Genomic DNA, 15,738 nt, shown 5'->3' on the forward strand with positions numbered 1-15,738 from the left:
GGACTCGATCTGCTGAAGGTCATGGGAATAAAACCTAAGCTTCCCGAATCTCCGCTTCGTTCTCTCCCCCAGCGGCCCACGCTCCAGCTAAGGCCCTGATCCGAGAGACGCTCATGCATGTGCTTCTTTCCAAGTCCACGTGACTACTCCCGTGCACGGAGCTAGTGCACGTGAGCTCTTTGGGTCGAGGGCTGCAGGAGCCAGGTGGGCTGTGCAGGGCGCGTGGGAGGAAGGGGGGATTCAGTCGGGTGTGACGGCTGTATAAATAGCTGCAGTTGTCAGGCTGTGGATGTCAGCTCAAAAAGGGATGCAGGAAGAGCCCACTTGCGCCAGCACTGGCTGGCTGATTTTCGCCGGCGTCACGTTTCGGTGGGGGACCCAGCAGTGAGTGGCGCAGAGGGGAGCTTCCAGCCTGCGGGCAGGGGAGGTGTTTGTGAGCAGCGGGCGGGAGGACGGGGCTGGGGCTGCTGGCAGGGAAGGCGGAGTGAGGCTCTGAGAAGAGGGAGGTGGGGGAAGAAGTTTGCCCCCAGTGCATTGATCACGGGCAGGATTTGGAAGGACTCAGAAAGGCCGCATTGTGAGGAGTGTTCAACAACAATCCAGCCTCGCGAAGACCCTACAATAACAACCGAGCCTATCCCCCACGGGTCTCCCAATAACAACACAGCCCACCCCAGCAACCTCACAATAACAACCTAGCCCCCCCGCGACCCTACAATAACTACCCCGCCCTTACCCCCGCGACCCTACAATAACAAGCCCGCCCATAGGCGGGACACCCGACAATTCAAACGTCGCCGTGGGGCAAAGAAGTCTCGTTATAGGTGGAGACGCCTGTCAATCAGTCTGGTTGCTAGTGTGTGGGCTGTACTATAGTCCCATATACTGCGGCAGCCGTCCGTCAAGACAGTTGCTAGGGGAGGGCCTAAGGGTTGCAATGGGAATGCAACCGTCCAGCTCATCTTTCCTATGATAGGCTGTCTGGGTTGTCAGTATGACCAACGGTAGGCGGAGACTGGGCGAGGCTCTGGAGAGCGGCGCTGTTTGATAGGCTCTTGTGGCTGTCGGTCATTGAGGACGCTGGGGCGGGGCCCTGGGATTTGCGTCAGTCTAGATCCGGGCGCCCATAGGCTCGGGGCTCGCCCGCCCTCTGGTTGCTAGGGCGGGCTGGTGACGGCGCGCGCGGAAGTGAGCGGAGCAGCGATGGCGGGAGGGATGAAAGCAGCCCCGCCGCGGCGGCTCCTGGCGACCCTGGCGCTGCTGCTGGCGCTGGGGGCGGGGCCAAGACTGGGGGGGGCAGGTACGGGGTACCGGGGGGACACCCTGGGGGGCGGGTACTGGAGTACTGGGGGGACACCCCAAGGGGCCGGGGTGGGGGGCAGGTACTGGAGTACTGGGGGGACACCCCAAGGGGCCGGGGTGGGGGGCAGGTACTGGAGTACTAGGGGGATGCCCTGAGGGGCCAGGGTGGGGGACAGGTACTGGAGTACTGGGGGGACACCCCAAGGGGCTGGGGTGGGGGGCAGGCACTGGAGTACTGGGGGGATGCCCCAAGGGGCCAGGGTGGGGGACAGGCACTGGAGTCCTGTGAGGGGGACATCCCAAGGGACCAGGGGTAGATAGTAGGACCTGAAGTCTGGCGAGACAGCCTGAGGGACTGCGGGGGGGCAGGGACTGGTAGTGGGGGGAAAAAGGGGAACAGGTGCCACAGGCAGTGGATGGCAACCCAGAGAGGCTGGGAGCCAGCACTTGCGAGAGGCCTGTAGAGGGGATGGGGCAATCCCCGGAGGGCATTGCAGGGCTGCTGTTTAAAAAAAAAAAGAGGACGCCCCTGAGAGGGCCACACGTCTGTATCTGAATCTACCAGCCAGTGTCAGAGTCACATGTTCTAGTCTACATCCTACGTTAATACAACAGGAGTTGGTTGATCTGGGTACAGACACACACCCCCTCTCAGAGGTGTCCTCTTTTTTGAAAAGTCAAATACGGCAACCAGTGGGAGGGGGCTGACTATAAGCCTATGGGGAACGGTCATTCCCCTGCCCCACACACACACACTGCACTGGTTAAATCTCCCCACCCTACTGGGGCCCCTTCTTTCACCCTACTTGGGCTCTCCTCAGCATTGCCTACTGCTCTGTGAAGTTACCACCTTCCCCCAAATGCCAGCACTGGTGTGCGTCCCACCCCATGGTCAGGCTGTTCTTTGGGGTTCATATGCAGTGACTTGAGAGGGAGACTTATGCGTGGCAGTCTACAATCCCTGAGCCTGTGAGCCCCCAGGGGCTTGGTATGGGGAGGGGAGGGTGGCCAGGGCAGGGCAGAAAAGCCCTGGCAGGCAGTGTAGGGATGGGGGTTGATGCAGGGCAGTAAGTCCTAGCATGGCAGGGGTGGAGCGGAGCAGGTGGGAGGCAGTGTGGGGTGGGTGGGGTGCTGGCAGGACAAAGAGGTGTCAAAGCCCGAGGAAAGGAAAACTGAAATCTATCATGTTTGATGCTAACTGGGGTGTGTGAGACAGTGGTGGGGAATAGCCCCAAAGCGTGTTACTTCTGTACAGTGAAATCTCTGCTGCCGGGCTGTGCTCTTTGACCTCTGAGCTGTAAACAGACTGCCGGTTCCTGCTGGCGACAGTCTCCCGTCGTGGCTGTGTTTGTACTTCTCTCCTCGCGAGTGCCTGAGGAGGTGCCCAGGGTGCTGTTAGCTTCTGGGGGAGTGTGTGTCTAGTCGTTTGGCTGTCTGCTCCTCTGAAGAGCGAGCGCAGACTGAATGGCAGTGAGGTCTGTCATGGGGTTAGCAGGCTCTCCAGTCTGCCTGCCGTGGTGGTGAAGGGTGTGAGTTACTGAATCTGTCGCCATCACTTTTAAAGGTGCTAGAATACAGCATTGACTGGGAGGCAGTGCAGCATACTGGGTAGAGACACCAACTTGGACTTGGAGACCTGGTTCTGCTGCTAGCTTGGTGGCTGACCTTGGGCAAGTCCTGGCACTGCTCTGTGCCTCAGTTTCCCCATTTATAAAAGTGGATTAGACTTCCCTTTTTTGTAAAGTGCTTTGAGGTCCGTGGATGGAGGCGTGTTCTAGACGAGTGTGGTGTTATTAGCAACCCCCAAGGATCTGTTTTCATGACGGCTTTCTGGTTAGGCACCAACTGCTCCCCTGCTAAAAATCGGGCTGCTTTTGAGAGCATGGCCTAGCACAGAGGTCAGCAAACACCTGGTAGCTCTTGTGAGTGCAGCAGGCTGTCTGGTCGCACGAGCTTGTGACTGTACCTCTGCTGCTGTAAATCACAGTTTGTCCCTACTAATGTAGGTAGCTAAATGGGCACCTTTTTTTTTTTTTTAACGTCCATCTAACATCTCACCTCTTGGGGAATAAAACTTATCTGTGAACTTAAGCATGTTGGTAAATAATTTAAAGTCGCAGAGCACCATTCCAACACCCACGCTCTGCAGTGAAATCGACATGCCTGAGCTGTCTCTGTGGGAGATACATGCTCCTGCTGAGACTATCTCAGGAGCCTCCGCATAAGACACGTCTGTGTGGATGAAAATCTGGTGTCTGGGCCCTTCCTGAGAAAGACAGAGGAGAGGATGACTTGGCAAAGGTGCTTGGAGATGCCAAGTTGGTTATAAAACAGGAGGGGTTCAGTGGAATAGCTTTTAAACAAACAAAGTGACCAAAAGTGATGGCCAGCCTCCTAGCTGATCAGAATTCCAGTACCCTTCCCCTTTCCACTGCTGTCCTCTGCCTGCAGCTGTTCTGCATTATGTCGGGAGAGGGCGTAGTGAGACATGATCTAAGGCTGCGGTTGATTGTAAAGCTAAATCAGGCCTCGTTCTGGATGTGAAGATGAAACTGATGAGTGTTTCATTCTCCCAGCTGCGAGAAAACAATCTGTCATTGGCCTCACAAGACATAGGACTCAGTACTGGTGTAAATGGGGGATTCCCCCCCACCATCCCACCCCACTCAAGGCCTTTACCCACAGACATGGGGCCTGAAGCAGGAACAAATATGGGGAAGTTAAGGCCAGTGTTACGCATGAGAGGCTGTATTGGTCCCTTCTGGCCTTCAGCTCTTGGTGATCTGGTTGCTGAATAAATTCCACCAGGGCTGTGTCTCACCGAGCCAGCGTACTTCCAGCACAAGCGAAGAGCCACAGACCACTGGGTTCAGAGCTGCTTGGTCAGAGGGATGACTGCAGGAAAAGGATTTTTTTCTCACACTCCAGTCCCACTCAGGTGCTACGTCTGGCGGGAAGCTGGGCAAGACGGACCACTGGTCTGGCCCAGTACGGCCATTGTCATTTAACCTCTTTGGGGGTTGTCGTGGGATGTACAATGGGCCCGGATCCTGCTGTCACATTGGTGTAAATCAGGAGTAATTGCTTTGGAATCAGTGAAGCTGCCCCAATGAGTTCAGTATCAAGGCCACGTTTGAGGACCCCCCGCAATTGGTGTTTCCCTTTGCTGTGGCCTTCCCAAGACAGCTGGTTTGCAATGTTCCCTGTAAGATGAATGCTTGTGTGGCTGATTAGCAGAGCACCCACAGATAGGTTTTGGGTTTTGATGGGTTGTGCACATTCACAGATGCCTCAGTGCATGTAAAATTTATTCTGCACACGGGTGGCAAAGATTAGTGGGGACCATTGCTGGGTGCCCAATCCTGCCTCTTGGGCAGGGGGGAACGTACCTATTCGTGCTTTAAACAGAATTGCTCCCAGAGGTCTCACTGCCAGAGCCCCATGAGTCCCAGGTCTGCAGGCCTAGCTACGGGGTCCGCCTGTTGCTGGCGGGGATCCTCTCTGGCTTCTAAGCCTCCCTTTAAAACAAGCCACTGATCATTGTTTCTGTTCCTGGTGAGCATGAAGGAAACCTGTAGTAACATGAGCTAGGTGCTGAGTGCTGTTGTGATGCCTTCTTGAGTCTGCAGGTGGCCTGAAACTGTTGCTCAGGAGCTTGGTATCTGCCTACAGATCACAGGCCCCTTCCACAGGGGCCACCCGCTGGAAATGCCAAGGCCTCCAGCTTCCCTCATATGAGAATAGCTGTATCGTGCCTGGTCTGATGCTCAATCCTTCCTTTCTCCCTGCCTAACGAAGGTCGCAAGACGTCAGTGGTCTGGCTCGAGGAAGGACGGGCACGGAATGAGAACACTTCACAGCAGTTCTGCTACATGAACAGGGTGACCCCGAGATGGCACGACACATGGACCCGCATGCAGGTAGGAAGCGGCGAGCGCTTTGTACGCTGCTGCGACTCGCGGCCCGTCTCTCGCTTCCGCCTCATTTGTCTTTGAATAGAGAGTCCTAAAGAAAGAGGCTTTGTCGGTTTTGTGCCTCTAATACCAAACCCCTTGTCTCTGTTGCCTGGGCTGGGCAGTGAGGGTTGCCAGCGAAGCACGGGCTGGTCGCTGTGACAGAATGTCCTGCCTACGACTCAGTGCTCCTGGTTCCGGGCTAGTGCCAGCTGTGTCCTGATCCTTGGCCTTGCCCATCCCATCCTGTGGTTTCCATGGCGTTAGCAGCTGGCACGTGCGAGGTGGGAGCGCAGAATGACCACGGTTGTCCTAGGAACGCATTGCAGTGATCAGAGCCAGCAGGCTTGGTTTCAAGACTCCTCGGTTCTAGTCCCAGCTTTGGGAGGGAGTGTTGTGTAGTGGTTAGAGTAACGGGTGAGCCTCAGAAGTCCAGGGTTTCCTTCTCCCACGCTGCCACTCGCTCGTGTATCCTTGAGCAAGTCATTTGACCTCTGCTAAAAAACAGGCTGTGTTTGAGTGTGAACAGAGCGAGCAGAACGCAAGCAGCAAAGACAGGGACACTCTAGACTTTTGGGCAGATGGTCTTGTGCCTTAAAATCCTCCTACATCCTTCAGCTCATCCCCTAAAAATCTCTGAAAACCCAAAAAAGGTTTATCAGGCAACAGGGACACAGCAGAGAACAGAGACCAGAAGCCGTCAGCACAATCCGTCCTAGGAGTGGGGGTGGGGCAGGGCCCTTTCCTCTGCCTCCCCAGCCAGCTCAGCCTGACACATTCCCAGTGGCTGCTCTTGGCCCCTCTTGCCTGTATCCTGCTTCCCAGGTCCTCTCCCTCGCTCCAGGTTCTCAGGTCATGAAGGTCATCAGCCATTGTATGAATGGGGAACAACAAGAAATCCTGTGGCATCTTATAGACTAACAGATATTTTGGAGCATGAGCTTCCATGGGCAAAGACCCGCTTCAGCAGATGCATGAGTCAGTGCACATGTGTGAATGGGGGAGGCTGTCATGGCAAAATTCCCATCACCATCTAGGAATTAGTACTGGGAAACTGAGGCACATAAAGTCGGACAGTAGAAATCACGTGCAGCGTAACAAGGGGAATAAGATCCCCCCTTGGTCACACCTTCTATCTCTCAAAGCATTTCCAGGCCCTTCCCTCCTGGCAGCAGAAATTCCATTGCCCCGAGGCTACCCATCAGGGAGGAGAGGGAACCTGGCCCCTGCCGGGTGAGTTAGAGCACTTCACAAGGTGCTGAGCACTGTTAAACCTGGCCAGCTCAACCCTCATCTCCTTCTGGCTTGGCTGAAGACCCCGGCCGCTGCTACCACGCAGTGCGAGCTTGCAAGTTCCTCTTCTCTCCCATCCGCAGATCCGCGTCGTCAGCTCCAAGATGGTCCGCGTCACTCAGGTGGAGAACGAGGAGCAGCTGCAGGAGCTGGAGGAATTCAACTTGTGGAACTTTGTCTTCTCATTCTTGAAAGAGAAGCTGAACGACACCTGCGTCCCTGTGGACCTCTACAGCCAGGAAACCTGCCTGAAAGTTGAGATACTGGAGCAGAACACCACGTACAGCGTCGTCCTCCTCCGGTGTAAGCCATGCTGGGGATGCTCGGGGAAGGAGGTGCAAGGCTTGGCCTTAGTGTAGGATGCGCTAGCTGCTCACCCTGCTTGGGGGAACCTAGGCCTGCCTGGCTTGGCTGTGTTGTCTCTTCTTTGCTGGGTGCCACGTTAGTGCGAAGAATCTATGTGGGGGTGTTGGGGTTAGCGCCCTGAAACCGCCCTTTGGGCTGACGGAGGAGGTCTGAGGAGGGTGGACAGGACAGTCAGTGGAACTAAGCTCTGCAGGTAGCTCAGTCCAGCTGCTTGCAGTCTAGAACAGCCTCCGGGTGGTGTCTGGTACGGGAGTTACTGCAGGTATTAGCCCTGGCCAGGTGTGAGGCAGGGGCCGGGGTGGGAGAGCAGCGCTCACACAGCATGGGCCATCTGGTGCCGCCCGCAACAAAGCCACCTTAGAATCTGTGGGTGGAGACTCACCAGGTTTCCAGACGTCTCTGGGCAGTTTATGCTGAGATAGGATCCACGCGCCCCAACTCCGGCTGGGGCTCTGCCTCTACGTGGGGATGGGTACGTCCCAGCTGCTCCTCCTGGGCTGCTGGGACCGTGTGGCTCTTGTTGGATCCAGCACAAAGTGCCCAGGCCTGGGGCTTCGCTCATGCCCTCTTCTCTTCTAGGGTTTGACCCCAAGCTCTTCCTGATTTCCTTCCTGGGCCTGGTCCTCTTCTTCTGCGGGGATTTGCTGAGTAGGTGGGTTACCTCCTGTTGCCTGTGCTGGAAGACCAGACCACTGCACGGTACTGTACCTGCTGTCCGGGGCGCTTCCCCCCACCATTGTTGTTAACGGTCTGTGCTCCATGGAGGAAACGCGACCTCGAGCAGGCTGATGATGATTTGCACTGCGGGTGTGTGCTGGGGGTTAAGGGTCCCCAAGCACTGGACCCCCGTCCGCAGGCAGGAGTGACTCTCACTCTGCAGGTAGAACAGGAAGTTTATTACTCGACAGAGGCCGAGCTCAGCAAAGAGGTGTCAGTACAGCTGGCAGAGACAGTCATTCCAACCCACCCTGGGGAGAGGAGCCCAAGAGGTGCCCCACCTGGGGTGTAGCTTTTCCCCCTAGCCAGGCTGGCTCTCTTCCAAGTCTCTCTCTCTCCAGCTTCTAACTGCCACCCCCAATTCAAACCCCAGCTTGGCTCCTGCCTGCTCTGTGTTCAGGTCAGAGGTGTAACCTGCCAGCTCAGGGTACAGCACCAAGGGGTTATCCTTAGCCGCTGTGAGCTGCTCTGCCTGTCACACACGCACCCCCCACTCCATCACAGGGTGCAACCGGGATCTCGGAGCAGTGCCTCTTTCCAGCCTAGCCTGACATAATCCCAGGGCTTTTAACATCTGCCCCTGGTCGGCCTCCTGCTGATTCATGGCCTGGTGTCCTGGTGCTTAAATCAGGGAGGTCGCTCCCCAGACTGAATGTGTCCTTGGCTCACATCTCTAGCTCCATGGAGCTCGGTTTCTGCTTTCTTCCCAAGACTCAGGGGATGCCATCTGAGCGCCCTTCTGAGCGCTTGCTGTGCCAGACGGCACCTTGGCTCCCCACGCCCTGGGCATGGCTGTTTCACGCTTGGTTTGCCGGGCAGGCAGGCTGTGTCTGTCAAACTGGCTGTGCTCTCCGCAGGAGCCAGCTCTTCTACTACTCGGCTGGGATAAGCATCGGCATGCTGGCCTCGCTGCTGATCCTCATCTACGTGATGGCCAAGGTGATGCCCAAGGTGAGGCTACGGTTCTGGTGCTGCTCGGTGCTAGGCAACCAGGGCGGTACTCAGGTGCAGTGGACCGCTCTGCCACTGGCTGAACTGCTGTGACCGGGTTACTGTGCTCTCAGGCCTGGGGAAGCTCGTAAGAGCCTTCCGGTGCTGATGCGCCAGTGGCAGGATCGCTGGCATAGGGAGATGAGGGTCTAACCCCTGCTCTGAGCAAAGTAGAAGGTGGCAAAAACCTCTCCCGGGGCCGTAGTGTGAAGCAGGCAGGGGTGCGGGAGTGGCAGGGGAAGGAGAGGCTGGAGAATGGAGTGACCTGCCCCAGGTCACGCAGCAGCTTAGTGGCAGCTGGGACCAGAGCCCAGATCCAGTGCCTGGCCTGCTAGGCTGTGCTGCCCCTGGACATGGGCCTCTGTAGTGGGTGGAACTACTCAGGCGAGAATGTCGAACAGCGGCAGGTTGGCTCTGGCAGAAGGCAGTGAGGGGTTTGCATTAGTGGCAAGTGGCGGCCCGGTGGCAGGTCCCTGGCGGCCGCGTGGAAGCGCCTGTCATCTGCTCACCCCTCCCCTTCTGCCCTAGAAAAGTCCCATCTACTTCATCCTGGTGGGAGGCTGGTCCTTCTCCCTCTACCTCATCCAGCTGGTCTTCAGAAACCTGCGCGAGATCTGCAAGTCGTACTGGCAGTACCTTCTGGGTGAGTGAGTCTCGCTCCCGCCACGGCCTTCCCCCCAGGCAGGTTGTGATGGGGTTTGGGGTGCCCCAAGCTCTGCACCCCATCTGCAGGCAGGAGTGACTCTCGCTCAGCAGGAGAGCAGCGGGTTTATTAGCCGACAGGGACACAGTATCGTACAGAGGTGTCAGTACAGCAGGCGGAGACAGCCAGGCTGATCCATTTTGCGGAGAGGAGCCCGAGGGGTGCCTCATCTGGGATCTAGCTTCCTTCTCAGCCCAGGCTGGCTGCCTGCCAACTCTCTCTCCCCACAGCTTCTAACTTCCATCTCTCATTCAAACCCAGCTGGTTCCTCCCTGCTCTGTGCTCAGGTCAGAGGTGTTACCTGCCAGCCTAGGTTACAGCCCCAGGGGGTCGCCCCCCGCCACTGTGAGCTGCTCTGCCTGTCGCACACTCCCACACCCCCACCCCATCACACGGGTTCACCCTGGGTCTGGCGCTTGTGCAGGAGACGCTGGGAGTTCTTCGTGGCCACAAACGGGGCGATCGGCCAGCTGTCTGCGGCCGCTTCCAGGGAACGGTGGAGTGGCAGGATGGTGGAGTTGCTCAGACTTTACTGCAGCAGATCAGGCCAGTTTAGACACCTGGGCCAAGCTGAGCAGCCCCGGTCCACGTAGGTTTTTGAGCCATTTTCCCCGGACTGTTGGAGGAGTGGTGCAATGTAGGGGGAAGGGGCTGTTCTGTGCTACTCTGCACCTCCTGGATTGGGCTGGCCCGATGGAGAGGACACATCCTGCCTTGTTCCCTGGTACAGGGCAGGCCTGGGATTCCTGGCTGGTTTCCCGGAGGGCCTGGCAGTGACCAGCAGCCTGCAAGGAGCCGGGTGTCTGAGTGCCGGCCCGTTGCCTGAAGCCTCGGCTGAGTGCCCCCGTGCCCGCTCTCTCTTCAGGCTACGTGCTGCTGGTCGGCTTCACCAGCTTCGCCGTGTGCTACCGCTACGGCCCTCTGGAGAACGAGCGCAACATCAACCTGCTGACGTGGTCCTTGCAGCTCCTGGGCCTGCTGCTCCTGTACTCGGGCATCCAGATCCGGCCCATTGCGCTGGCGCTGGTCGTCATCGCAGTCTGCACCAAGAACCTGGAGTACCCCGTCCAGTGGCTCTACGCCACCTACAGGTGACTCCGCCGTGGGTCGCAGCCAGCCGGAGCTGGGGGACAGCCGGCAGTCAAGCAGCAGGAGTTTGGCCCAGGGTAGCAGCAGGGCAATGCCCCTGCTGTGTGACTCCACGGCCGTGGGCGGTGCTGGGCCCTGGGCGTGTTCCACCAACGGGAAAGCTCAAAAGCCAAACAAGGGCCAGTGCGGGGCGGCGTGGGGGGGTCTGGGCCCTCGAAGGGGAACTGCGGGGCTGCAATTCAGAGGTGAGCCCCCAAATCTGCCAGGTGCTCCTGTTAACAGGGCAGCTGGTGCCTCCTGCTCAGTCCCATGGCCTGTCTCAGCCTGAACACGAGGGAGGGCTCAGCTGGGCCCTGGCTGAGCCCGGGGCTGTGTAGAGTTGTGTGCGCTCGGGCGCTGCACTTCCAGGGCTGTCTGGCCACAAGTGGGTTTTCTCAGGCTCCCAGCCTGGGCCCAGCTCTTCTGTCTAGGCTGAAACTGCCCTGGGTGCCCAGGTTAGACTGCTGGGGGATGGGGGGGTGTCTGAAAATTACAGCCTCCACGAAACTGTCGCACCCAGCTCGGCCGTTGTGTGGCGCCAGCAGCTGCTCGGGGATGCGCGTGGAGTTTCCTCCCCTCCCTCCCCTTGGTGCTGCCTGTATATTCTGGGGTGCTGCAGGACCCCCTCTCTGTGGAGAGCAGCGACCAGCTCTCCTCTGGCATGGGCAGGGAAGCCGGCTTGTGACCAGGGCCGGCGGGGTGAAACAGGCGATCAGCTTCGCCGATCCATTCGGTGCCTCCAGCCCATAACTTCCGCCCCGGCCTTCTGGCTCCTCAGGCCTCGCGCTGACCGGGGGTAGAGGCTCCTGAGCACAGCCTCTAGGCAGGGAGCCCCTGCTAATGCCACTGCTCTGCTGGCAGGAAGGTGCAGAAAGCCACAGCCAAGCCAAGCCCCCCTCGCCTGCTGACCGAGGAGGAGTACCGGCTCCAGGGGGAGGTGGAGACACGCCGGGCCCTGGAGGAGCTGCGAGGCTACTGTAGCAGCCCTGAGTTCCCCGCCTGGACGGTGGTTTCCCGCATCCAGACTCCGAAAAGGTAAAACGCCCCCGGGGTGCCGGCAGCCCGTTACAGGTCCACCACTGGGGGGGACCGTGGCTCCGCACCCCTCCAAGGGAACACCTCTGCAGCTCCCCTGGGGCTGCGCTGTGCTCTTGCTGTGGCAATCTGTCCTCTCTCAGCCCAGCAGTCTGCAGCTCAGCTCGGGACCTGCCCGGGGGCTGTATAAACCCCTGGGGCCAGAGCTACCTATGAACTGGCTGTGCTGTCCCGGACCGGCTGCGTGTGTCTGCAGCCCAGAGGCCGGGGTGGCGGACGCCCTGGCCTGCCCTCATGATGAAACTTCCAGAGTGGGCTGGGCTGGCCTGGTGGTTGAGACAGCAAGGCTGGACTCCCCAGTTCTAGTCCCAGCTCTGTCTGCTCTCTGGCAGATCGCACCCCCCCGACCTCTGCGCCTCAGTTTCCCCATCTCTACAATGGGTTTAATCGTGCCTTTAAGGAAACAAACAGGCACTGGGTTAGGCCAATTATCCTTCTAGCCCAGTATCCTGTCTTCCCTCTGGGAAACGGGGGGGACTCTGCTAATTGCTCCCGCTCCTCGTTAATTTCCAGGTTTGCTGACTTTGTGGGTGGCGCCTCCCACCTCACCCCGAATGAGGTCTCGGTGCACGAGCAGGAGTATGGGCTGGGGGGCTCGTTCGTAGAGGACCAGCTCTTCGAGGAAGATGAAGATGAGTCCTTGGAAGGGGAGGGGCACCCGGGGTTCTCCCTGTCCCTTAACCACCTGGGCGCCGACTGAGGCAGCAGTCCGGGAGCTGCACAGACTGAATTGGTGGCGGAGGCGCCTTGCCCGCATTGGGGCCCAGTTGCTGCTCTGGGCGCCCCCATGAACCTGTGTGTGAATAGCCCGGCTGTCAGGTGGGGCGCACGGGGGCCAGTTGGCACTGAACTCTGCCAGCCTAGCCCAGACCAGCCCAACCCAGCCACGGCCCCTCTCCTGGCGGCACGTGTGCACGTCTGGGGGGCGGTTTCCTTCTGGGAAGTTGGCACATTGCTTTGCAGCCTTCAGCGGGGCTTCCGCCTGTCCTGTCCTGTCCTGCCTGGGGGTCAGTGACCATGGGGGCAGGACCCTGGTTGGGCCTGGAGCTGGAGGGCTCTATGCAGGCCCCTGCTGTGACTTGTATTTCTCCTAGTGCTGGGGGAGTTCCCCTCTCCCCCCTGCTTGCAGTGCGCTGGCTGTGTCCAGCCGCCTAGATGAGCCCCGTGGCTTTTGTTCATCCGCTCCCCTCGGGCTGAGCTGTGCCACAGTCGGGCATCAGCCAGGCCTTGGCCAGGCTCATGCTCCACCCAGAGCTGTGGGCAAAGAGCTGCTGCTTTGGATCCAGCTGGCACACTCAGGTGCTGCCAGTGCCCGTAGCAGTGTGGTTTCCTGGGCAGCAGCTTCACCCCCTCTTAAGCCCAGCTGGACAGCTTGGCCCCTTTATCTGCCCCTGCTGTCCCCCAGCAGGGAAGAAAACACCCCCATTTATTTCCCGGCCTGCTTCCCCCAATCCCCACTACACCGTCCTTTGGCCCCAGCTCCGAGCCTGCTGCCCTAGGAGCGTGGGGGTGGGAAGAGCTCTCCCGTGGGCACAGCAATTTGATCTCTTCCTGGGGGAGCTGGGCTTTGTTTGCACAAGAGCGGGACTTTGGACCTGCTGCCCTGACAGGTGTGTGGTCGTGCAGCTGACTTCCTGTTCTGCTAGGAAGGGCTGCTGGTGCCTCCCCCATCAGTAATGGGTGTAGCGGCAGGTTCAGCTCCTGTTTGTACTCATGCCAAAGAGACCAGTGGCCTCCACGCGCTGAGCCCCCGGCTGGCTGCTTGGTAGGCTGAGCGGAGCTGGGCTGTTCCCTGTACATGGGCACCTGCGAGCGGAGTGGGGTGGCTGCTCTCATGGGGCGGGCATGCTGCAGCTGGCCGAATTGCCTGTCCCGTCCATCGCTCCAGCTCTGAACTGGCAGCAAAGTTCTGCCAGCCTCTTCCCCCAGGCCTGACTGGGCCGGGCTGTGGCACAAGCCTTGGGGGGCTCCCTCACTCTCTATGCAACTCTCTGAGCCATCACTGCCCTGCGTGGCCCCGCCGGGCCCAGCTTGCCCCACCAAGCGAGGGAGCCACGGGGAGCTGGCCTGCTCCTGGTAGCCCAAGGGAAGGCCGTGCATTGTGTTTTGGCCTGGTGGTGACCACAGGTCACGTCGCTGCCTGAGGTTATGTCCCCAGGGGCTAATTCCTGGGTTAATTGTCAGTGTTTCTCTTGGGTGAAGAACCCCCTTAGCCCTCCGGGGTGCCCGTACCAGCTGCTTCATTTGAACTTCTTTTTCTCGCCAGTGTTAATGCTGTTAATGTTTTGAGTTTTAATAAAGTCGGGTTTTGTAGCTGACGGGCATGCGGGACCCCACTTCGGCTGGCAGGAACTGGGGCTGCGCACTGGCCTCAGCTCTCACCAGTTGTTTCTTTCCAGCCTGTTACAGCCCCCCACTGTCCTTCCCTGCCCCAAGCAGGAGAGCCCTGTGGACTAATGCACTGGCTACTTGGATTACTCTCAGCTGGGGCAAGTGTAGGACCAGCCAAGCTGGGGGGAAGTGGGCTGGGGTAAGAGGTGCTGGCAGGACCCAGGAGCGCTGGCTAGACTGCCAGGCACGATCCTGCCTCCTGCTCAATGAGGTGAAGCCATTTCCCTTCCTACCCCCAGTGACAGCATTACAGGCCTGGCTCTTAGCCGGCCTGCGTGGGGTGGGTCACAGCTTTAGGGGCCAGTTTTGGGCGGTGAGAACGAGGCTTGTACAGGGCTGGTGAACGAGCTCGTGGCGGGGTGGAGCGGTTCAGCATCGGGGGTTCCCTTGCCCGCCAAGGGGCCCTGTCTGAGCAGCAGCTGCCAGGGGTTCCTGTGTGAGCCGTAAGGCCGTGTACCTTGTCCCAGCACTGCCCTGCTCTTGCGAGAAGTGATCAGAGGCTGCAGAGAGCCCTTCCTGGCAGTGCTCTGGGGCATTGGGGGTGCACCAGGAGCAGGCTGGACGGGCAGCCTGTTCTTCTGGGCCCACAGCCCCTGTGCCCTGCCCAGCAGCACCTGGCAGTCAGCTTTCATCCCCTCGTGGCATGGCAGCTTGGTAGCCAAGCAGCAGAGCCACGGCCTGGGATCATCTGGCTTGGCCTAGGCTGGTGCCCTGTGTGCCCTCAGCCGACTCACTCCGGTGGTTTTTGCCCAGCTGGCCCCAGCTGTTAAGTGGATCATAAAACCTGCCTGTCTCCCCAGTGCACCCAGGAGGAGCGGAGCTGTCCTGGCTTCTCTGCAGGCTGCCTGCCAGGACAGTGCCCAGCCCCCAGATGCCCTGGGGTGTCATTTGCAGCGGGGATCTCCCCAGGGTGCAGCACTGCCAGGTCTGCTGTGGCTGCGTGAACCCTGAGCTGCGGCACTGGGCTGCCCTGGGGGGTGGCTGCGGAGGGTGGGCAGGGCCCTAGGGCAGTGGGGCCAGCGCCCTTCTGAGCCAAGCCCACCTCTCTGCCCTGTGCCATTCTGCAGGCAGGGAGCACTGGTTCCTGCCTCAGCAGGGTGGGTGGACTTGGGGGAGGCCCTTTTGTGGATCCTTCCATGTCTGCGAGGCAGGGGGTGTCCCCCAGTGTCTGTTCTCCGGAGCCTGTCCGGCCTGGGGGATGAGCAGGGTGCCTTGCTGCAGGCCAGGCGCTGGGCAGAGTTGCGGCGGGTGGGTAGCTTGCAGGGGGCAGGCGTGAGGGTACCAGACGGCTGGGAGTGGGGGAGACCTGACTTTGATTGTGGGGCGCTATGTAGTACTCTTAAACTCACCCCCTGTGCCTGCCGCCAGCTGCAGTGGTGGGGCTCAGTGGTCAGAGATGAGTTTATAACCTTCACCCACACACGACTGAAACCTGGGTCCTGTCGACTCAGAAATTCGGACACAGACGTGCGGCCCTGGGGTGGGCCCCTGCCTGGTAAATGGCTCCCTGGCCACTCCAATGGCTCTTTCCCAGCTCAGCTCTGTCACATCGCAGTTCCTCTCCGCAGAGCAGGGCTTGGAGGAGGCTGGGGTCGGATGTGAAGACCCAGCGGTGCCCCTGTGATGTGGGGTGGGAGGGCACTCACAGAAGGAGGGGGGGCTCCTGCTGCAGGTAACTAGGCAAGCAGGTGACCCCTCTGGGCTGCAAAGTGGGGGGGAGCCTGAGAGGTTTGAACTGGACGTGGGAATTGGCAGGAGCCAGCCAGGGGAGGCTACACCCCAGCTGCAGGCACCCGTCAG

General features: G+C 59.4%; 1 protein-coding gene across 1 annotated transcript; it reads left to right on the forward strand.

The window, feature by feature from the left end:
- Positions 1 to 1,203: 1,203 nt before the first annotated feature.
- NEMP1 (nuclear envelope integral membrane protein 1) lies at positions 1,204 to 13,883 on the forward strand. The gene is made up of 9 exons (XM_074980411.1): positions 1,204 to 1,300; positions 5,101 to 5,222; positions 6,632 to 6,851; positions 7,494 to 7,566; positions 8,489 to 8,582; positions 9,150 to 9,264; positions 10,190 to 10,415; positions 11,314 to 11,487; positions 12,061 to 13,883. The coding sequence occupies exons 1-9, from the start codon at positions 1,204 to 1,206 to the stop codon at positions 12,245 to 12,247; spliced, it is 1,308 nt and encodes a 435-aa protein (XP_074836512.1). The 3' UTR covers positions 12,248 to 13,883.
- The last annotated feature ends 1,855 nt before the right edge of the window (positions 13,884 to 15,738 follow it).

This window comes from Carettochelys insculpta, chromosome 29, assembly GCF_033958435.1.
Source record: "Carettochelys insculpta isolate YL-2023 chromosome 29, ASM3395843v1, whole genome shotgun sequence".
NCBI classification, from domain to species: Eukaryota; Metazoa; Chordata; order Testudines; family Carettochelyidae; genus Carettochelys; species Carettochelys insculpta.